Consider the following 25,173-nt stretch of genomic DNA (forward strand, 5'->3'; position numbering starts at 1 on the left):
ACTTAACATTAATCAATACATTGACAGAGCAGTATTGTTTTTTTGTTTTTTTAGTCATTAACTATAAAATAACCAGTGTCCAGTGGAGGAATGTCACACAAATTTTCCCATGACATTTACAAAATGGCTTTGTCTTGCAGAGAAGGTACCTCCAAGATCCATGAAAATCTTCTGAATTACTTTGAAAGTATACTTCAGTTCTTTTGGATAATCCATATTCAGTGCATTCATGAGTCCGAACAAGCGTATACTGCTGGTAGATCTGTAATGTCCTCAAGAACAATGGCCTCTTCCAGTATTAGTTGGTCAGAGTTGGTAGTGATGTAACAGTGGCATCTTCGGCCACAGTAAGGATTCCGATCTCTACATCTTTGGTGCCGTGGTCTAAAGGATCAGTATCCTAGGAGAATAATTCATGAGATAGGGGTATTAATTGAAGTGTAAATTTAAAAATAATAACAACAACAACAACATTATTATTATTTATGTTGTTGTGTAAATAACCTGAATACATGTAAAACATAAATAGATTAAAAAATGACCAAAAAATGAAAATGGTAATTTACCAGACACATCCTGGGTAAACTTGTAGAGTTTTCATGCTGAAAAGTGGCAATCCCTCAAAATCTGTTGTTTTCTGACGTGTGGTAATGTCACACCTAAAAAGAAAGGAAAAAAAAAATACCTATTTTTTTTTAATCTGCAGATGCACTATGACCTTAACTCTTAATAATTTAACATAGGGATCTCTACTGCTTTGGGAGTTAAATGTATACAGCACACCCAAAAATGATAATTCTGTCATCTTTTACTCTTCCTTGTGTAATTCCAAATCCATATGATATGGTCCATAACAAAGATTTTTTTTAAAGAATGTACAGATTGCTCTTTTACATACAGTGGAATCAAAAAAAGATGTAAAATCATAAAATTTGTCAACAAAACATGCACAGTTTCCCAATTGACAACTGCATGAAAAACAGACTGATGTCATAATTAAGTTTATGATATTGATAACTGATATTATAAAGTTATTTACTTACTATTTTCCTCTCTATATGTGTTCATTCAAAGTAGATTCTCATGGTCGACATTACAGATACACGAAAACTCCATGGAGATCTGTAAAAAACGAGTCAGTTGGAATCACCACAAAGTTTTACTACTATAAGTATTCCTAAAATGTTCTGAAGAAACAATAATTAATAATAATCTTTAGAAATAATAATTAAAATAATAATGAATATTGACAGTTGCTATTAAATGGTTTACCTCATCCTTTAGAAAAAGTGCAGGTGGCAGGCCATCTCTTTCTGAACTCCTCAACTAGTGTAAATACATAATGAGCAAACATCTCATTTGATATGACAAAACATACAGTTGATTATAAAAATGATAAATACCAGACATGTTCAAGTCCCTAAAGGCCAAGTCAAGTCTTAGTTTGTACCTTTTTTTAACAATATTTCTTTCAGCTAACCTAGTAATTTTAATTAACAGTGTTTAAAACTTTCAAAACGGATTTCTACTTAAAAAATGTTTAATATAGCACATCAATTATTACTTAAATCATTAATCATTAAAATACATTACATTATGCCATTTGGAATGCAGGGAGAGTCACCACGAGAAAAACTAAACTAAATGTGCTGTGTATTTTGAGCTATTTGAGCTGCCGTAGTTTGCTGTAGTTCTAATCAAGGCAGTGATTAGTAATGTAGTCTTCCAGAAAGCGCCGGCGGTAACAAACCCCTTGTATAAACAAGCGATACAGTAAACAACACAAAGAGCAATATTCCCGTCAGTGTGTCGTTAATACATACCAGTGACTCTTTAGAAACGCTGGATTGAATAGGCAGGATAACATCAGCATTGGCAAAAGCACCCAAAAGTGTGCGAAATCGGCAGTAGGCCTACTGGTGTATTACATCAGGCTATCAGTTTTGGAAGAGCACAATACATACATGACAAATAACATAGTCGATTATAAAAATGATTAATACATACCAGTGATTCTGCAGAAACGCTGAATTGAAGGCAGCACTCCGACCGCTACCGACTTTTCACCCGCCTGATGCTTCTCACCAGCTGCAGACAGAGACCTAACCGCCGAGTAGCTGAAGTCTCAAACTGCACATGCGTTCAGGGTTCAAACTGCGCACGCGCTAACAAAAAACGTGGACTTCAATGAAAACTAAAACGATTTAGTTTGAACAACAAAACATTGTACGTTTTCATCATTTAAGTAACGAATTTGTTGAATCAACTTAGTATGATGCATGAACACTTCCAATAAAAATATCTGTTCATTTGACTGTTTTGTTTATTTGGAGAACTTTCAGTAAGTTGGCTTTTTTACAGTGCATAAAAGTTTCTTCATTACTCAAAATTTCCTAATTATCACAGAATGCATATTCCTATTATTATGATTTATAATTTTAACAATTTCTTCATTTAAATTATCTATTGATCTTATTTCAACATTTCAACATTTCTCTTTTTATCTTTCTTTCTTTTTCTTTATTAACCTTTCTTTAATTCAATCAAAATCAAAGTCTTTTCAAACAAAATTTCAAACAAAAAGCAAGTTTCATTACTACAGCATCTCAGGGTATTTTCCCCACAAATCTGGTTTCCAGCATGACAAGTTGCTATTTGCAGAAGAAAGTTTCATCAACAGCTTTCTAGGCGCACTCTCAAAAACAACAAATAAAATACTCAACATACTAATTTGGTTGAATTTAACCATAATCATTCATTGCCCTTAATAGACAAGGTCAAACATTTTTAGCAAAGGTAAAACATTTTTTAAATCACTTAAATCTTTTAGATGTGATTACCAATTTTCTTCAAAATTTTACTTAACAGAAAAGCCAATTTTTAATTAAACATTTTAATTAATTTAGAAGCATTTTAAAGGAAAAATGTCAAGTCTGTCGTCCTACCTTAATACTTTAAGTCCTTTTAGCCCGACTGGAATGGTCCCTCTGTCGAATAGGGTTCTGCAGTCTGCAGAGTGAACACAACGTGGTTCCTCGCTCCCCTCCATCCGACAGAGGGAGATTCCGAGGACTCCTGGCTGGCTCGCCAAAATTGTCGTGGATATTTTCCCTAAACCTAACTACCTGGCTCTATTTATTGGGTCTCGTCCCCGACGTCCCCACTCTATAGATCACCTGTAACTGACTACCTGGCTCTATCTATTGGGTCTCGTTCCTGACGTCCCCACTCTATAGATCACCAGCTTTTTGGTTCTTTCTATTTATTGGGTCTCGTTCCTGACGTCCCCACTCTATAGATCACCTGTACTAACTTGTTTTCTCTAAACTAACTTACTTCCTAAACTAGCTTCCTGCGCAGGAATAAATCATAAACAGACCCGCAATTGTCCTTTAAATGCTTTAATCACGGCCAGGAGATCTTCCCGAGCAGTTCTCAGGGAATCTCTCCCAAGAAGCAAGGCCGGAGGATCTCAGACAAATTCCATTGAGAATCCCACCGTAAAACACAGATACAACAGTTTTTATAGAATCAAGAAAACAAATAAGACTAACATGTCACCTTCAATATGATTGGTTCAATTGACCCTTCGCAAAGACCCGTCCACCTTAGTTACTGTCGCTATGTCCGACAAGCTACGCTGCTCTCACGCCACACCGTGTTCTCACGCAGTGAAAAATACATCGCGGAGCAGAGAGGAGACTGACAACACGCTGACAGACAGGACAGACCAGGTTACTTTTCGGTTACTTTTGATATTAAACATATTAAACAAAGTCTCACCTTTCAAATTTGGTCATTTTTAAAAGAAATTGAAACGATACATACCGTTTTGTGGCTCTTAAATGTGTCTGACAGATCGCTGTAGAGCATCAGTTAAAGATGCTCGTCAACCGATCATCTCTTCCTTCTAGTTCATTTATAGCATCAAATAAACATGAATGAACATAAGAAGGAATGTTGTTTTAAACCGCGGAAAGGCGTCAGTACATTCCGTTTTTCAAGTTTAAATCCTCCCATGTTAATCTGCTATCTCTCCTGCCTGCTTTGTCGGACAAAATGGCGGATGGCGGATTATGATTGGTTAGATCGCCTGTCAATCAAGCTCCCTGCGAAGGGTCAATTGGTTCAAAAGCCCCAACCTTTTCCCTCTGTCACTGGCATAAGCAAACTCTGATTACTTATCACAAGGTTTTTGCGAACCAGTCATGTCTAGTTTCAGTTCCCCTTTCTGTATTTATACACATACAGTCAGTCACAAGTTTTTCCCCAAAGAGTTTGGACACATTAAAAGCATATGAATGTTATTCCTGCAAGAAAAACAAATGTTAGTTGATTAATTAAAGTTGATTAATTAAAATTCATTCACAAGATGCAAAAGCCTCTAAGTGCCATCTGAAATTTTCTTCTAGAATGATAATTTTTATCAAGCTTGTATATTTAAGTTCAGTAAACTCACTTAAATGGCAATGAAAATTACCTATTAATTGTCATTTAAGTGAAATTACTGAACTTAAATATACGAGCTTGATAATTATCATTCTAGAAGAAAATTTCAGATGGCACTTGGAGGCTTTTGCATCTGATCTATCTATCTATCTATCTATCTATCTATCTATCTATCTATCTATCTATCTATCTATCTATCTATCTATCTATCTATCTATCTATCTATCTATCTATCTATAATATATATATAAATTTAAATGCTCCAAAACAAAATCAAGATTCAGAACTGAATCATGTATTTTTATTTTTCCTTAACATTTATTTTTTTACATAGAACATGGAGTTCTGTAATATAGAACATATTAACTTCTGGAATCACAAAATTAATTGAAGTTTATTAATGATATTAAATTACTTAACCATGTTAATTTAATATATCAATAAGAGGTTTTTAAACCAGCTGCTTTGCCATAATTACTTCTGGAATACTGGGGATATATATATATATATATATTGTGGGATATACAGAATGTTTTGTTAGACAACAGGGGCTTTTGAGTCAAAAAAGATGAAAAACACTGCTTTTTGTTCTGTTTCATTTGTGCTTTGAGTTTTGTCCATGGTTTCAGGTCATGCATAAACATCAGAGCTCAAAATATGAATATACCTTGATTTCAAGTGGAGAAATGAATCATATTTGCCAATTTTCTTTGTATATCTTTTTATGGGTTTTTCTTTTTTCTTTTTCTTTTTTAAATCTGCATTTACAGGTTTGTGGGTCATTTTAAATCTCGTAAGGAGCGTGAGGCAGAGTTGGGGGCTAAAGCCATGGAGTTCACCAATGTGTACATTAAGAACTTTGGTGAAGATATTGACAGTGAAAAACTGAAGACCATCTTCACTGAATTTGGTAAACAATTTTATAAAGGGATTTTTAATCACTGACTTCATATGTATATAGCCACTCATAAAATAATTTTTGTCTTATTACTAGACTTACGAATAAGTGATTGCATTAAGATTCCTATGTGTTAAGGTCTCAGCTCCTAAATAGCTAATACATTTTTTTTTTTTCAGAAATTCAGTTATATAATGACAGGAATTTAATAAAATGATACAAGCTTGATTGTCAAGGTATTCTTTTTGTAACTAAATTAGTGATAGATATTATCCGTTAAAGATTTTTAATGTTTTTAAAAGTATCTTACGCTCACCCAGGCTGCATTTATTTGATTAAAAATACCACAAAAAAAACTCCAGTAATATTGTGAATATTATGACGGTTCAAAATGACTCTTTTTATTTTTATTATTATTATTATTATTATTATTATTATTTGAATTTATTTAAAAATGTAATTCATTCCTGTGATGCAAAACTGAATTTTCAGCATAATTTCTTCAGTGTCACATGATCCTTCAGAAATCATTCTTATATGCTGATTTGATGCTCAAAAATCATTCGTTATTGTCAATCTTAAAATGGTTGTGTACAATTTTTATTTTATTTTTTTTTTCAGGATTCTTTGATGAATAGAAAGTTCTATTTCATTTATTTTAAATGGAATCTTTTGTAAAATTTTAAATGTTTTTACTGTAACTTTTGATCAATTTAATGCATCCTTGCTGAATAAAAGTATTCATTTATTTTATTTTTTCAGACATTTAACACATTTAAAAATCGTACCGATCCCAAACTTTTGGAACAGGCTAATTCTGAGATTGAGGGTGGCCAATTTTGGGTTGATATCATTGCAGTCCTTAGTGCCTAACACTTAAGTGTCACCTCAGTTAACACCTAAGAATTAGTCTTAGACTTAGCCCTTGCACAAGTCCTACTTTTTACAAAGATTTTTTATCTTATTTTATTTTTTTATTAAAGTCAAAGCTTAAGTCTTTTCTTTAAGAGCATTTTTGAGAATTCATATATATATATATATATATATATATATATATATATATATATGACCCTTGGGGCCGTATTCACAAAGCATTTTATCTTACCACTAGGAGTACTCCTAAATCGCACTAAAAGATTTTAGCTAGAAGTTTTCTCTTAAAAGTTATTCACAACGCCTTTCAGACCTACTCTTAGTAAAGAAAAATGACAACTCCTAAACTAAGAGTGAGTCTTCGTTGCTATGGATGACGTCATTACTCATGCACGAGCTTGACTAAAGTGACCACCTTGATTGGCTGATGATTGTAACGCGGGAATGATTCCAAACACCTCCCCTACGATGATGAGTGACACGTGACAGGTCTGAGAATGCGTGCGCTACACAAGCAGTGCGAAGGACGGAAGATGATGAATAACTGAATAAATAGCCTAAATGAATAAAGAGTAAGGCAAAACAAATAGCCTATAGCCTAATGAAGCATATGGATTGATGCAATATCTTTGCAACATTATTGAATTAATCTGTCACTATATGCCTCTGCCTATACGTTTGCAAAGAGAAGAACATTTTAATTTGATTCACAATGAAACGTTACAATTAGTTTACATGCAATGAGTAGTCTAGTTTTGGTTGTTGTTGGTGGCGTTATTGCATTATGCCTACAATGCAAAATTGTTCCCTCGCGATTGTAAGCTCCTGAAGCCGCATACGCATTTCAAAACATCACAACGTGAAATGCCACAAAAAGCGGTTTGTGAATAGGTCTTAGTGAGTTAGGAGTCCTCTCGACTTCTTTTAAGGTGTCCCAGGCTTAGGTGCTACTTTTAGGGCTAAAATGCTTCGTGAATTACTCTTAGTCAAAAAAATTAGGAGTCCTAAAGTTACGAGTGACACGCCCATTATTTTTAGGAGTTGCTCCTAAATTCGCCAGTTAGGAGCTACTTTTAGCCTTAAAATTCTTTGTGAATACGGCCCCAGATCTATAATACCCAGGCAAGCACTTTTCATAAAGAAAATCAATTCTGCATCTCTTACTTGAAGTTTGCTCTGGTTCACAGGTAAGACCCTTAGTGTCTGTGTGATGACTGATGAAAGGGGACGCTCTCGTGGCTTTGGATTTGTCAACTTTGAAAACCACACAGATGCCAGGAGGGTAATCCAACAAATTGTTATATGGTACGTGTTAGTAGCCCAGAGATATGGAGACTGAAGTCTTTCCTTCTCTTTGTGGTAGGCAGTAACTGAAATGAATGGCAAAGAGCTGAATGGCAGGGTCCTGTATGTGGGTAGAGCTCAGAAAAGACTGGAGAGGCAGGGAGAACTCAAACGCAAGTTTGAGCAAATAAAGCAGGAGCGCATACAACGCTACCAGGTACACACACATGCTTACCTGCGTCGTTACTTCTATACATCTGCAAATCTGCCTGAATTAGATGATATCCTAATCATGTGAGAAGGACTTGCTCATGCTTAATTGTATGTTGATATTTAGGGGTATGTTTTGATGCATGCATTGTTTTTCATTTTAGGGTGTTAATCTCTATGTAAAAAATCTAGATGACGGCATTGATGATGAGAAGTTGAGGAAAGAGTTTGCACCTTATGGAACCATCACTAGTGCAAAAGTAATGTAAAGCACAAAAGATTACATGTCTTTACACAATTTTAACAAATGTAACAGGACAACTACAACAAATGTAACAGGACAACTACAAAGTATTGTAAAAATGACTTGCAAGTTGAGTATAGTCTAATATAAAATTCTTAAAATCTAACATCAAGGTTATTAGTAGTGACTCATAATGAAATGACTGCACATAATAAGTATTACATTATTATTGTAATAAAATTTTCTCAAAACATAATAAAATCCTGAGCTCATAATGTAATAACAATTTTTACATTATGAGAAATGTATTGCATTATAAACTCATAGAAAAAGTCATATTTTCATAATTGTAATAGCTTTTAAAACATAAAAAAAAATTGTATTCCCTTACATTCAATTTTAAAAAATCTAAATCTTAAACTACCTGTGAAATGCAACGGATTTAAATATGCATGCTATTATTATTATTATTATTATTATTATTATTATTATTATTATTATTATTATTGTTGTTGTTTTTATTAAACTTAAATCAATGGTATTACTTTACAGTACAGTAAAACATCTAAATCCAGTCTTAACCTGCCAGCAAAATTTACCGGACTATTATTTATTATTTATTATTATTATTATTATTATTATTATTACTCCTACTACTACTACTACTACTACTACTACTACTACTACTATACATACAGGTATACAAACAGTGTTAAATACCAATATTGTGTAAAAATGTTGTGAAGAAAACTCCACAGTATCAATACAGCAATGAGGTGTGTGTGTCTGTGACGATAGATCACCGACATATTATCTGCTTCAGCCAACGGCAGCACAGAGCGCAAGTTAAGCAAACATTTCTTCACTTTAATAATGAAGAAGTTGCAATAAACTTTAGCCTGAATTAAAATAAGAGTTTTTTTTCAGTACAACTACAACTAACAGAACAACTAACAATCATGTACAGTGGTTATGAAAGGTCACCCCACATACCCCTGCTAAAACTGTGTAGTGGTAGTGGTGGTAGTGGTGGTAGTAGCAGTGGTGGTGATATCATCGTCCAGCTCAGTTCACTTCTCATAAATTGGTGTCAATGCAGGCAGATCAATAATATTGTTGAATATTAAATTAAATGTACTTAGATTTAAATGTAACTAGTTGTAGTAGTAATAGTCAGTAATCTGGTGGACTTTGTAGGCAGGTTAAGACTGGATTTTAAAAATGTATTGTAAAGGAATACCAATGCTTTGTTTAATAACAATAATGATTGCATTAATATTTAAATCTGTTGCAAGACTGGATTTAGATAAATGTGCTGTAAGGGAATGCTATATATTTTTTAAGCTATTACAATTATAAATGACATGTTTTTGGTGAGTTTATAATGTAGTAAATTTCTCAATGTAAAAATTATAACATTATGAGGTCAAGATTTTATGTTTTGAGAATTATTACATTATGAAAATTTTATTACAATAATAATGTAATACTTATTTTTAACATGCAGTTATTACATTATGAGTTGCTACAGTGTGTCCTACCAAAAAAAAAAAAAAAAAAAAAAAAAAAAAAAATATATATATATATATATATATATATATATATATATATATATATATATATATATATATATATATATATATATATATATATATATATATATATATATATATATATATATATATATATATATATATATAGATATATATAAAAAAAAAAAAATATATATATATATATATATATATATATATATATATATATATATATATATGTATATATATGTATATATATATATATATATATATATATATATATATATATATATATATATATATATATATATATATATATAATTGTTTTTTTTGTTTTTTTTTTCTATTACATGCAGATGGCAACATCTGGAATTTCATAATTTGATATATATATATATATATATATATATATATATATATATATATATATATATATATATATATATATATATCAAATTATGAAATTCCAGATGTTGCCACCTGCATGTAATAATAAAAAATAATAATAAAAAAAAAAAATTATATATAGATATATATAACATGCAGGTGGCAGTGCTTATTGAGAAAAAGGGACATTTTCTCACATTTGTTTATGTATTTTTACATTGAGATGAATACATTTAAGTCTCATTTATTTGATTGTGTATTTTTGGGATAGGTGATGACAGATGGAGGCCACAGTAGGGGCTTTGGCTTTGTGTGTTTTTCCTCTCCCGAAGAGGCCACAAAGGCAGTGACTGAGATGAATGGCCGTATTGTTAGCACTAAACCACTTTATGTGGCTCTTGCCCAGAGAAAAGAGGAGCGAAAAGCCATCCTCACCAATCAGTACATGCAGAGACTGGCCAGCATTCGAGCCATCCCCAGCCCTGCAATACCCACCACCTACCAGCAGAGCTCTGGATACTACATGACCTCTGTGCCACAAGTGGGTGGAAGGGTTTACATGCATGTTTGGTTTTGCATGGTGATTGCAGTATCTGCGTTACTTATGCTGTGTGAACTTGCATATATGCTTTTCTAGCATCAGGTTCGCTCTATATACAACACTTTACCAAACCTGCGGCCTGTGCCACGCTGGACAGCTCATGCACCTAGGGCACCAGGTAAGGTCTATTCACCATCAAAATGAAGTCAGTTACTGAATTTTAATACTTTAAAAATTAAACCCATCTGTCAATACAGATTTAATTCAGTTTAATGCAAACAACCCATCTGACAATGCAATACAGCACAGGCCATAACTCTTCAGATTTCACAATTTTAATTTTTTATTTTTATAATTGTTACAAATTAAGAATGCTGTTCTTTTGAACTTTCTATTCATCTAAGAATCCTGAAAAACAAATGCATCCCTAATGAAAAATAAATTTACCTAAATATATTTGAAATACATTTATTTTATGGCAAGTATTCTACATTTACATTTTCATAATATATTTTGGTATAGGTTTTTTTTTTCACTAGGGAAAATGTTAAGCAGCACTATCAACATTGATTATATTAAGAATTGTTTCTTGAGCACCAAATTCTATAGTTGCTTCTGAAAGATCATGGGACACTGAAGACTTGAGAAGTGGCCATCACAGGCATACATTTTAAAATATATTTTTTAATATGTATAAAATGTATATAGAACATTTATTTTCTTTTGATCAAACAAAAGCAGTCTTTGTGAACATAAGACTCTATTTTCTAAAAATCGAATTAATAATCCATGGCTAAATGCATTTAATCTTATACAATGCAGTACACACAGTTATTGTTTCTTAAACATGAATCATTTTTCATTCCTAAACACTTTTTTAAATTTATTTTATGTCTTAAACATTTACAGTTAGCTTTGTACACAAATAAATTGTCTGAATAAATTTCTTTACAAGTTTATTTTTTAATTGATTAACATAGTGAAGGAAAACATCTGCTTAATGAACCAAGCTGTTCTGAGACGTTTTTTTATTTTTTTTATTTTTTTTATTTATTAAATCGCAGCCTTTGCTATTCGAAAATTGCACTGACTAAGCAATACTATTTAACGGTGGTACATTGTGTAATCTGTTTGTGTGCGTGTGTCATTCATGAAATGTAAATTTAGCTGCAGCCAATAGTGTTGCACAACCCACCTCTTCCCACTCTGCGACCCACAAATGGGTTGCGACCATAGACTGTGGTTGCGACCCACAGATTAAAAACCCCTGGTCTAGTAGAAACATTCAGGGCTGCGTTTTGGTCATGGCTAGGTGCAGATCCACCATTTGATCTGGATACGGACCAGATCCAGCTGACTACTGTAACCTTGGGATAAGGATGAGACACAGACTAATATTAGTGTAGATGATGTGCTCGTAGTGGGCCGGTACGGACTGGTACGCAGTACCGGCACTTCTATATTTTAAGATGTAGTGTACCCTCACTTTTTCTTGCATACCGGCACTTCCCATATGGTACCAGGGGTGTCTCTAGACCTTTTTTCTACTCGGCACCTACGCTAAAAAATTTATTAGCTCCGTAATTTATACACTGATTCGTGATTGCCCCAGTCCTCTTTTCACCTCATATGAAAATGGTGACAGTCTTCGGCTCCTCCCTCTCTTTTAGTCAGCGTTATTCAACGTGTTCTTATATCTGCAGTGGCCCAGCCAGCATGAAAAGCAGTGGATAAGGTGTGTTTGATAGATTGCCACAATATCTGCATCTGCAGTTCTTTGTCATAAATGTCATTTACACAATGTGATGCAGGAGCAATTCGAGACATTTTCTCATCCACTGTAAAGTTTTTGGTGCGTTCACTCCTCATCACACTATTGTTTTCCTCAAGTGAAAATGGAACTTGAAGATGTACTTTAGAAAAAAAAAAAATCATTTGAAAATGGAATGACCCTCCAGCTGATTGACATAGCCTTAGAGTAAAAGGACTTATGTTTTTGTCACTTTGAAGACACAAATGAATAATTCATGCTCAATAATTATTTTTTTAATTATTTTTTTTTTATAGATAACAAAAAAAATGGTTTAATATAGGGCAGATTAAACATTGCCAATCTAGACTATTAGTAATAGTATTATATTACTATTAGTAATATAGGTATAGAAACAAGGACCTAAGCTACCTTTTCTTGCTTCTATTAGGGGTTGAAGTGTCTGACGCGTCAAAAATACATGGCCAGTCCGTTAAAGTGTTGCACATTTATTTTCACAAATACAAAAAAGCAAAAACATGAAAAATCCTTAATTCTTTCGGACAATACTTCCAAACAGCGCTCAAGTATGGCTTCAATACCTTTAGAATCTTACATGTCTTAAATCTGTATTATATATTACTTAGATTTAGATTTAGACAATTTCCTCATTTTTGACAGCCAAACGGTAAGATAACTGTTTCTCCTTCTCCTCCTTCCCATCCTGAATCCCTCTAGCTAAAACAGCATATACTTGTATGAACAAATAAGGAGGAGTGGCTTTAAAGTTAACTAAGTAAATTATACAAAGAAAACTTCAAGGAAAATATACAAGGACAACTTCGAGAAAAATGCGGTACAGGAAACTTCAAGTAATTTCTATAAAAGGAAAACTTTAAGGAAACTCTATACAGGATGACTTCAAGTAAATTCTTAAATACTGCACTGCACATAAAACAGAAATAAGTTGAGAAGAATAATAATACAACTTGACAGCATATTAAATTGGCTTTGTTTCACAAAACAATTACAAAAGTACACATTACTAAGAGCCTAAATGAAACACTCAAATTCAATGTAATAACTTTAGTCTTCTTTCAGAACATTTTCAAATGTGACAGGATTTATCACATGATTACTTTTCAATTAAATCTCAGGGACCAAGCTTCGTAACGGGCCATAAAATAATGTTTATGCTAGTCTTCACTTGGGCCTGTCTCACAAGTCCCTTATGATCAGAGAACACCTGTAAAATCCTTCCCATAACCCAAGAATTTCTTGGTGCTGAGTCATCAACCACTAGCACAACATCTTCAGGTTTGAGATTTCTTTTAGTGGTGTGCCACTTCTGTCTTTCTTGTAAATCTGGCAGGTATTCTTTGACCCAGCGCCTCCAAAATAGGTCTGCCATATACTGGACTTGACGCCACTTACGTTTGGAATACAAATCTGCACTATCAAAGATCCCAGGGGGTATTGAAGGCTTGACCTTAATCAGCAAGAAATGATTTGGGGTAAGAGCCTCAAAGTCATTTGGGTCATTGGAAACTCAAGTAATGGGGCGGCTGTTGAGGATTGCTTCTACCTTGCATAACAGAGTTTGCAAACTTTCTTCATCCAGGGACTGTTGTTTCACAACAGAGTTAAGAACATTCCTTATTCCTTATCCTGCTGTGAATCTTTTCATTATCCAAACCTTGCACAGCCTCACGTAGAACTTGACCTCTCCTGGAAATTAATCTTCGTAGGGCGTGAATGCACAAGTCTGTGTCTAATGAGCTGGCAACTTCAATATGGACAGCTCTCAATGTAAGGCAAGTGAAAATCACTCCATATCTTTTAACCAATGTTCTACCCCTTTTTATATCAAATGGGCCAAAATAGTCTATGCCAACATTTGTGAAGGGGGGTTCATCTGAAATAAGTCCGTTAAGGGGCAGGTCAGCCATGAATTGACAACCTGCTTGCTGTCATTTACAAACTGTGCACTGGGACAAGATCATCCTAATGGCAGTATGGGCTTTAGGTATCCAATATCTTTGCCATAATTTTGATAACATGTGGTTACGGCCACTATGGCCCAGTTCCTCATGAATGGATTTGAGTATGATCACGAATAATGCTGTGATTCATACCTGAGAAGACAATGACCTGCATAATGAGCCTTTCAATCAGGTATGTCACTGATTTTTATATACATAATATATAATCCAAATTTTTAGTACATAGTCATATCTGAAAACAAATCCTGTTAGTCTATGAGTTGGAAACATCTTTTTCCACAAATTTTGTATGCATGTGTGGCGGCTTCTACTAGTGGTACACTAAAAGGTTTAGTCAATTCTTCTTAACCTGTACGTTAGCATGGATAAATAGACCACAGAATATGGTGGGCTGCTACAAAGTTACAGACTACGCCACCCCAGGGCCTATTTCCGGGGAACCGCCCTTAACATAAGAGCAAGGCTCACAGGTTCGTGGCGACTCAGTCAGGAATCAGACATGGGTCTAGTACAAAAACAGAAAACTCTTATTCTCAATAAGGATATCCAATTTTATTTGACATACAAAAAAAACACAGACAAGTCAAAGACATCAAATTCACACATAGGAGACACAGACGTTACCACTTCAGAATTGGGTATTGGCACTCCTTGACAGGAAGGACACAGCAATCATACGTGCACACTCACACCACGGCACAACACCTCACTGTGAGCAAGGCATTCAGGCAAAGAACCCACCACCACAACACAGGGATCGCTTATCCTCTGCAGCTGGCCGCCCCCAATTCTGAAGGAAAATACAGAATAACATAAAAACACACGCTAAACCAATTAAAACACAGTAACCAGGGCTACATGCATCTTGCAACAGTATTAACAGTTCACAATGTCAGTTCGGCCCATCTGATCGAGGTGCCACGTCAGGCAATGACAAATTTCTTGACTGATGGACAAATAAAAAAAACAATCAACAAGTTTACAAAAAAAAGAAACGCATAAAAGAAACGCAGAAAAAAAGTTCACGGAGGCATAAAGCACACCCTGTTTATTTTCTTTATTTTACAAAAGCACAATGTTTTGTTTTGATTGTAAAATGTCTACTTTTTTATGTGTCCACTTAGTTTATTTTTTCATATTTCTTATGACCATAAATGACGGAGTATATTAAGTCGAGCAAAATCAGGTCCTTGTAACAGCTGAGTGTTAAGCGATATCCCTTGGTAAGTCGCTGCACAGTCAAAGACCAATCGCAATTCTTTTGTGGGTGGTACATGCCATGGTGTGGAAGATACCAAATCTTCCTTTGATTTGTCCTGTAGGGACCTTTTCAGCTTGACCCTTCTGCAGCGTGTCTTCCATGAAGTTGCAATAATCCTGGTGGAAATTTATTTTTTCTTTTCCAGAAATTTCCGGATTTCTTTTGAATTTCTTCTTCAGGAACTGAGCTCGCTGGACATCAACACAATGTAGTATTTTTGTAGTGGATTTTGTTGTGGATGTAGTGTTTATATTGGGAAACACTACATCCTTTTTTCTTAGAGGGAGGTCAATGCTGCAGTGCCCATCATCAGTTTCACAAACTGTGACACAGAGTCCATAAACTGTCTATCCTCTATAGACATCTCTAATTTGTCACGCTGCTGGCACTCAGGGAAATCATACCTCATTTGCAGTTGGATGAGGTCCTCCAAACTCACCAGTTCAATCCTGTTTGCCTTCACCGTTGGCCACTCTGTGTATCCACTTTCTTGAATGCGCTCTGTCTGCAAAGTTCCATTCACAATCCAGCTTAGGATGGTCTTTACAGCATACGGCACTTCACCTCTGCTATTGATGACTTTCCATGGCTCAAGTGCCTTGGGCACGTTTGTTCCTATTAACAAACTAACACCTGTATCAATCTGAAGAATATAAACCTTGTCAAGGTATTTCCATCTTTTAATATCCTCTTGTTGTGGAATATTTTGTCTGTTGACTGGAATGTCCTTTTGAGAGAACACTTGAGGGAGTTCCACAAAATTGTTCTCCTCTAGTCCGCTGATTTCTAGACCAGTGACAACCTGTGTGCTATCAGTCTTTTCTTGTCCCATGGTGCGTAGTAAGATGTTTGTTTTTGTACCAACTACTTTCAGGTCCTTCATTAATTCCTCTGTGCAAAAAGTTGCTGAACTTCATGGGTCCAGAAATGCATATGTGGTGACTTCATGACTGCTTTTCTTGGACTTTGAATGAATGAATGAATGAATGAGAACTTTATTGAACAACAACAATCAACACGAAATGTTCAAAAGGATAAAAACACAAAAAAGCCCAAAGGCTTGTTTCCATTGTGGTCCTTAAGATGGAAGATGAGTAACAGTACATGGACTAACAATATTGAGGACAATGAAGAAAGGGAGCATAAAAAAAACAAATAAAATAAAACAAATAAAAACACAATAAAAAGAACGAAACAAGGACTAAGTTCCCAGATAGACAAGCAGACACACAAACAGACAATACAGTATTCCTACTACTTCAAGGATTTCTATTTCTATTTCCTTTCTTTTTTTTCTTTATAAGTTTAATAACCAATTTTTTATTGAAGATTTAAAATCATAATAGGAAGAGCTCAACAGTTTAAGGTTTAAAGGTAAACCATTCCACAAGACAGCTGCAGAGTATAGGAAAGAGTACTTTCCCACACAGCTCTTAAAGCGGCAGGGCCTGTAATCTGTGGAACTCCCCCTGGTGCAGTAATTGTGCGTATCACTAATTTTTGAAAAGTAATCACATAAATACTTGGGTGCCAGATTCAGTGGCGGATACAGAACGTCATTAATAGGTGGGCCTGGTGAATATACGGAGGGGCCTCGGTTTTTTTAAGCTTATACACACCTGATTCCCGGGCTCCGTATTAGAGCTTTCACACTGCGCGCGGATGCGGTCTGGCGATGCGTTCCATGTGCGGTGCGTATACAGCAGTGCAGAGATCATTTCCGCACCGAGTCTATTTCTTCTGCGCTGCACGCGCTGAATTAAAGTGACAGCGCATGGTTCGTGGTCAAAATGAACACAGATTGACATGAAAATATAATAATCTCACCACAAATACATTTAATTTAATTATACTATTTTTCACAGTCATCTTTTTTAGGCTACTTTAAGACCGGGGTAAAGCAAGGAAAACTACAATTTACCTCAATAAGGCAACATAATCAACACTCGTCTCAACTTGTGAAAAAACAAGTTATTTGTGACATGCAAGATGTATTGTATTAAAACAAAAAGAAAAGGCATGAGAGTCGGCTGTTTTTGTCAATTTTAAGTTTTAAAGGAGCTGTATGTAAGATTGTGGCCAAAACTGGTACTGCAATCACTTTCAAATTACTGTATAGAGCGGTGTATCCCCTCCCCCTCCCCCCTGCCTCGAGGTTGCCAGATAGGCTGCAGGATCCAGCAGGAACGTAGGCTGCAGTTTGAATCTGCAGCTGTGGTAACTAGAGCAGAGCTGGCAACCTGGATTCAGAAACACTACTGACTTCGTGATTGGTAGATAGATGGAGGGCGGCGCTTCAGGCCAAAACACAAGATGACAACATCAACATCAGTTGAGGGCTTCAACTTCACTTTTTAAATGACAATATCCTGGCCATACTACTTTTGTCAGTGATATAAGTATTTGAAATGAACATGATTTCTTAATGTCTAGTGACATATCAGGGCCATTTTATGATTCATTGAAATACATTTCTTACATACAGCTCCTTTAATTTAAAATATTTGCGATTTTAATATAGCCTAAGTACTACCATATTTTACCACTTGCTTGATCAACTTAATATATCTATAGAAGTAGCAATGAATAATACGTTGTTTAAATTGTGTTAAAACGTTTATTAAAGAGTGTATGCACAAAGAGAATCGCAATGCTGACAAAACTTTTTTTAAATATAAGTTGCTGTATAACTTCTGGATTTGAACAGTGGTGGAGTAAGTAGCCTACTGAATCTCAGTACTTAAGTAAAAGTACAAATAACCAGAGACATATTTACTTTAGTAAAAGTAGAAGTACCACAATGAAAACCCTACTTAAGTAAAAAGTACCTGATTTTAAATGTACTTTAAGTATTAAAAGTAAAAGTTCTTGCATTACAATTTATTCTCTTAATGTCTATATTCTAATAATTAGGGCTGTAACAATATGAAACCGAAATCGCGACACACACCCTATTTGAACTTAACATTACAATACACCACAAAACTAGTTGAGGATAAATTCTTTAAATTGGGCAATCCCAGCATTATGGACGTGACATCTGCAGTAAAAACTTGAAATATAAATTCTCAGAAAAAGCATTTAATACATATTGAAACTGTTTATATATGCTATCCATACTCCCTTAATAAAGGAGTCCAGACATTAGAAAAATATCAGTCCACAGACACATGCGTTTTATATTTATGAAATAGGCTAACTTACACATGCCATAACGGACGTGACACACACAAAAAAAATCTTTAACTTTTAGGTGGCAAAATATTTTTTAGTAATTCTGTGAATTACACTGCGCAAACCAAAAGTAATACTACCAACCGGATTAAGAAGGGTTGGCTCTCCACAGAACATTAAATATTAATTTTATTTTTCGTGTTCGCAATTATGAGAAAATAAGCCGTTAATTTTTTAAGTAAAAAAAATAAACGTTAAGTGTCTCACGACCATCCTCCTCCTCCTCAGGTATGACATGGTCCAGAGGTATATCATCATCTAGACTTGTTTTTTTTGTTGTTTTTAAAGCTGTCTAGCCATAGCTCAGTTAGGTTGCCGCTGCGGCGGAAAACTTTTGGTCCGAAACGCGCCTGCGCCCGCGGTGTTGCGTGATAGCATCACTGGACTGACACGTGATATGTCGACATAATATTTTTATTTTGTAGCTATTTTTCATAGCTACTGTACATAAATGTCCTGATTGTCCTCAGGAAACTATTAAAATGAAATTATTTATTAATTCATTATTATTAAAATAAAAAATTTAAATAGTTTTTATTAATCTGATTGGGTGGGCCACCGATCAATCTGGGTGGGCACGTGCCCACCCAGGCCCACCCATAAACCCGCGCCTGGCCAGATTATTTCTTATCTTATAAACTAAACACAGTTTAAGTTGAGAAACCCTCTCCTCCACTCTGAGCCACCCAAGACTGGAGAAATGGTCAGGAAGAAGATGAGTTCTAGGATGTAATTTAAGGATCACTCTTAGTTTATTTTGACAGATCTGTAGCTTGTCTTTAGGACCTTTAGTTATGCCTGTGTACCAAGATGTACAGGCATAGTCAAGATGACATTGAACAAGCGCATCGGCCAGGATTTTTAAGGTTTTACTATCTAAGAGGCTGGATATTCTTGCCAGGAACTTAGTCCTTTGGCTTACCTTTGAGATAATTTTTCGGGCCATTAGCTCCCCTGATAGTTTGTTATCTGGTATACAGCCCATGTAAGTAACTGCTTCCTTGGCTGTAATTTCAACATTAGCTACGACTACCTTAAACTCCATAGCCTTTTTCAGTTTATCTCTGGACCCAAAAAGAAATGACTCTGTTTTGCCAAGGTGGATAGACAACTTGTTGCCTGTTAGCCAAAGACTGAGGTTAAGGAGTTCTGAACTAAGCAGCCTTTCCACCTCTGATTTGTCTTTATAAGAGACTAGAATAGCTGAGTCATCTGCAAATAAAAACAAATTACAGTCTATAGCTGACGACATATCATTGACATATAATAAAAAAGAGAGAGGACCCAAAATACTCCCCTGGGGAACTCCACAAGTTAATTTAAGTGGTGAGGACAAGTTCCCTTCCACATCTACCACCTGTTCTCTGCCCACCAGGTATGACCTCACCCAATGAAGAGATGCAGGAGAAAATCCTAGGGCTTTTAGTTTGTTCAAAAGGACATCATACTGAACCGTATCAAAGGCCTTTTGAAAGTCTATTAACACCATGCCACAATAATTCCCCTTTTCTACCTCTTTCCTAATAAAGTCTGTGAGATAAAGCAGAAAGGTATCAGTGGAATGGGCCTTTCTAAAACCTGATTGGAAGTCAAATAAAAGGTTATGTTATGCTAAATAACTGTCTATTTGCTCATAAATGATCTTTTCCACAATTTTTGATATTGAACACAAGATAGATACAGGGTGAAAATTTCCAGGATCAGATTTGGGCCCCTTTTTAAATAAAGGTATTACTCTTGCCACCTTAAATTTACAGGGGAAATGTTTGTTTTTTTCAATAGATAAATTAATAAGACTTTACTCTACAATAGCCAAAGAGCAAGCTGGTTGACTGGCCCCTATACATCCACATGTTTCACTGTCCATAGTACTGCAATTTATGCCAGCTGTGGAGTTGTTTCCATCTGGAGGGCTGTCACTTTCTTTGTTTTTTTATCAGCCCTGTGCAGGACAGTTGGGTGCTTAAGTGAGCATTTTGCGCAAGTGAGCCTTTGCTGACACCTGAAGTGTCCTGGTGACAAGCACCCATTATCATCATCTGATTATCTTTAAGCTTCATCATCTTTAAGCATAAAGGAGCAACTAAAATCTAAAGTGCTGGAAAAGAGAGTCAATAGTTTCTGTTGCAACATAGTTCTTCTAAGCTTAGAGTTACAGTTTAGAATGTATGTAAATACCAATCCCAATGTGCCTTTTTCATTATCTACATCTATATTAAAATCCCCAACTTTTAAGAATTTGTCTGCAGCCAGTTCTACTTCCGATGCAAAAAATTATCAAATAATTTGCTGGTCTGTATGGTGCCCTGGTGTCCTGTATACAGTAGCCAGTACAAATGTCAAACAGGATTTATCACTTACACTGGATAATGTTACATAAAGCACCATCACTTCAAAAGAATTATAATTGAAACTAGACCTTTGAGTAATACTGGAAATATTACTATAAATTACAATTATAAATTGTCACAACAATCATTCAAATACTTTTTTAAACTATTTAGTCTGCTTATATGTTCTGTGTTCTTTTATTTGGATGAGTTAATTTCTGTTATTGGCTACTTTAGCTCCATTTACAGCTCAGTTTGTGAGGCAAGCAGTGCCACGCAGGCCCTGCACTGCCATCAGCACAGTCCGCCAGGCCTCCACCCAGGTTCCTCACATTGTTAACAACACCCAGCGAATGGGTAAGGCTGCGTGCGTGTGTGTGTTTAACCTATATTGTGGTATCCAAATGTCCTCAATAGCTACACAGTGGGGAACAGCCAACGGTCTCCTTTTGTAAAACGGATATGGAATAATGTTTTGTTTTTAAAAAATCATTAGATCAGTGTATATAAACAATAAGTCAATGTAAAATCCCCACAAAGAACGAAAATACTAAAACAAGCATGTGTATGGATGTGCACGTGTGTATTTATAATTTTAGTGACACTTTATTTTGATGGTCCCTTTTGAACATTGTTGACCATGTAACTCTGAAACTACATGTCAACTAACTCTCAGAGGATTAGGATTAGACTGCTTAATATCTGGTAACCCTTTATTGTGATGGTCCCCCACAAAGTTACTATGAGTAACTTAGCAACTACATGTCAACTCATTTTAACCCTTCTACTCTACTAACACTCTACTGAGAGTTAGTAGACATGTAGGTGCAAAGTTACTTCTAGTCAACAGAATGGGTTATCCGTTGGACCATCAAAATAAAGTGAAACCATAAGTTCTAAAAAATTGGACTTATGCATTGGGTATGGATGCTTGTGAGCCTTGTATCTCTATCACCTTTGGTACATCTATACATTTAATCTAATGAACTAGAATTGACGAATGTTAGAGTAATTATGTGTGTCCTGTTGGCAGGAATGTGACGTGTCTTTTCTTGTTGAATGTGCCTGTTTCTCTCTTGGCTTAGCCAATATTGGGACACAGACTGCTGGTGGGAGAACTGGAGCTGTAGTCAGAGGAGTCGGTCAATACAAGTACTCAGCAGGAGTCCGAAATGTGCAGCAGGTCATCAATGCTCCAGCTCCTGTTGTTCACCAGGTAAAATGAAAATGCACACCTGTATTTTGTCATTCCCTATTCGAGCAGAACGCTGTCATGAAGCAGAGCTTGTGTGGTGCTTGCAAGTATTATTTGAGCCCTGAGCTACCTCTCAATTTGGGTAGAACCTCACAAAATATGACCCTGATTGGCCAATAGGTGGTGCTACAGCGATCAACAACGCGAAACCTCTCATAACTCCTATACCGTTTATCGTATATCATTGGAAACCTTGAGTCCAGACAAACAAAATGTATATCTCCGATTTCATTTCCGGTATGCAAATGTTCTCGCCATTTTTGAATTTTCCGAAAAATCTACTTTTTCATACTCCTCATAGTCCATTTGTCAGATTCACTTGAAACTTGTCATGCATCATTAATGGACCCTCATGGCAAAATGTTGTCAAAAGAATTACAATCAGTGATTCACGCTCGCCATGGGACGCCAAAACGTTCGAAGTAGGAGATATTTTCACTAAACTTGTTATACTCGTGTACGAGCTCATTTTGTGGTCACACAAAAAAACCTGCAGCAGTTCACCACTTGGTGGCGCTATAATACGAAAAAGGCATAAAACAACTTATAACTACGCTACCGTTAGTCCGATTGACTTGAAAATGGGCATGCAGTGTCTTTGTCCAGGGTGCCATGCCTTTCTATGAGGACATTGGCGTATCTAGAAAAACATGGCTGCCATTAGCCAGTGAAGTTTGAGCACCTATTAAGTCAAGTCATCTTCATTTATATAGCGCTTTTAACAATGTAGATTGTTTCAAAGCAGCTTTACAGAGATAAACGTATAATTTAAGGTAAGATTGTTTTGGCTTTATTGCGGTTAATAAAGTTATTTTCCAGCTAAAGTTAGTTTTGATTGATTCGCTTCCTTCGCAATGATCATTTGTTGTTAAATTAGGGGCCGCTAAGACGACACCATTCTCTCTACACAAACTTTAAACGCGAACATGTGATAAACGCTGATGGCGTTCACATGCGCATTAAGAATTGGTTCTATAGTTATGTGCGTTTGAATATATCTGTGCAGGTTTGGAATTCCCTACAAACCAAGCCTAAACAAAGTACTGGTGTTTCCTTATAATTTTGATACAGAATTGTATTTTATTTGATCAATTCGGGGTAGATACGCAAATTGAGTTTTTCCGGCAACGCTTTATCTGTAGAGTGGTAAAGGGTTCCTCCATAGGGAGAGACTAGTTGGCACTTCAGCACTGCGTTGTCATCGGGTCCAGGCGAAGGTCCTTCATCAGATCTGGATACGGCCTGGATCCGGCAGGCTGCGGGAAAACCTCGGGATAAACAAAGACACTAAAATTAGCGTAGATGCCATTCTTCTCATGATGTAACGAGTACATCAGGATTTATGGGAAGTGTTCCCGGTTCCAGCTGACCTAATCTATGCAGCCTAACATTGAATTATAGAAGTCTATAATGTATTATGTGAATGCTAGGTCAAAGAGATGTCTTTAATCTAGCCTTGAACTGACAGAGTGTGTCTGCTTCCCAGACAATGGTAGGAAGACTGTTCCAAAGTTTTGGTGCTAAATAGGAAAAGGATCTACCGCCAGCAGTCGATTTGGATATTCTAGGTATTATCAACTGGCCGGAATTTTGAGATCGCAATAGACGTGAAGGACTATAATGCGTTAAGAGCTCGCTCAAGTACTGTGGAGCTAAACCATTTAGTGCTTTGTAAGTAATCAGCAATATTTTAAAATTGATGCGATGTTTAATAGGGAACCAATGCAGTTTTGACAGAACTGGGCTAATATGGTCATACTTCCTGGTTCTGGTAAGAACTCGAGCTGCTGCGTTTTGAACTAGCTGTAGTTTGTTTATTAAGCGTGCAGGGCAACCACCCAGTAGAGCATTACAATAATCTAGCCTTGAGGTCATGAACGCATGAACTAATTGTTCCGCATTTGTCAATGAGAGCATATGGCGGAATTTAGATATATTTTTAAGATGGAAAAATGTGGTTTTACAGATACTAGACACGTGACTTTCAAATGAAAGATTGGTATCAAAGAGTACAACCAGGTTCCTAACCGACGACGAAGACTTAACAGAGCAGCCATCAAGTGTTAGACAGTATTCTAGGTTATTACGTGAGGAAGTTTTTTTGTCCAATAATTAGAATCTCTGTTTTTTTCAGAATTTAGAAGTAGGAAATTACGAGTCATCCAATTTTTTTATATCAGCTATGCATTCCGTTAATTTTGTGAATTGGTAAGTTTCGTTATGTTTTGAAGAAATATAGAGCTGAGTATCATCGGCATAACAGTGGAAGCTAATTCCATGTTTCCTAATGATATCTCCTAGTGGTAGCATGTACAGAGTGAACAGCAATGGTCCTAGTACTGAGCCTTGTGGTACGCCATACTGAACTTGTGATCGATGAGACATCTCTTCATTTACTGCTACAAACTGATAACGGTCAGATAAGTATGATTTAAACCATGCTAGTGCAATTCCACTAATGCCAACATAGTTTTCTAGTCTATTTAAAAGAATGTTGTGGTCAATGGTGTCAAATGCAGCACTAAGATCGAGTAACACTAATAGAGAGATACAACCACGATCGGATGCAAGAGCAAAGAGCAAATCATTTGTGACTCTAATGAGGGCAGTCTCGGTACTATGGTAAGGTCTAAATTCGGACTGGAAATCCTCGCAGATATCATTTCTTTCAAGAAAGGAACACAGTTGTGAAGATACTGCTTTTTCTAATATCTTTGACAGAAAAGGTAGATTCGAGATCGGCCTGTAATTGACTAATTCTGTAGGATCAAATTGCGTTTTTTTAACAAGCTTAAAGTTTTTTGGTACGTATCCTAGAGATAAAGACAAATTAATGATATTAAGAAGAGGATCTATGATCTCTGGGAGCATCTCTTTCAGTAGCTTAGTCGGTATAGGGTCTAACATACATGTTGTAGATTT

General features: G+C 35.6%; 1 protein-coding gene across 1 annotated transcript in view; it reads left to right on the forward strand.

Annotated features, from left to right (window-relative positions):
• pabpc1l (poly(A) binding protein, cytoplasmic 1-like) overlaps positions 1-25,173 on the forward strand; it is a 117,992-nt gene that overhangs the window by 81,310 nt on the left and 11,509 nt on the right. The window contains exons 5-12 of the mRNA XM_079896020.1: positions 5,220-5,359; positions 7,408-7,502; positions 7,584-7,721; positions 7,879-7,974; positions 10,149-10,418; positions 10,515-10,596; positions 21,234-21,353; positions 22,082-22,212. Of these exons, the coding sequence (XP_079752146.1) occupies positions 5,220-5,359; positions 7,408-7,502; positions 7,584-7,721; positions 7,879-7,974; positions 10,149-10,418; positions 10,515-10,596; positions 21,234-21,353; positions 22,082-22,212 (1,072 nt within the window). The remainder of the gene's footprint in view (positions 1-5,219; positions 5,360-7,407; positions 7,503-7,583; positions 7,722-7,878; positions 7,975-10,148; positions 10,419-10,514; positions 10,597-21,233; positions 21,354-22,081; positions 22,213-25,173) is intronic.

Source organism: Squalius cephalus (genome assembly GCF_949319135.1).
Source record: "Squalius cephalus genome assembly, chromosome: 16".
Lineage (NCBI taxonomy): Eukaryota > Metazoa > Chordata > Actinopteri > Cypriniformes > Leuciscidae > Squalius > Squalius cephalus.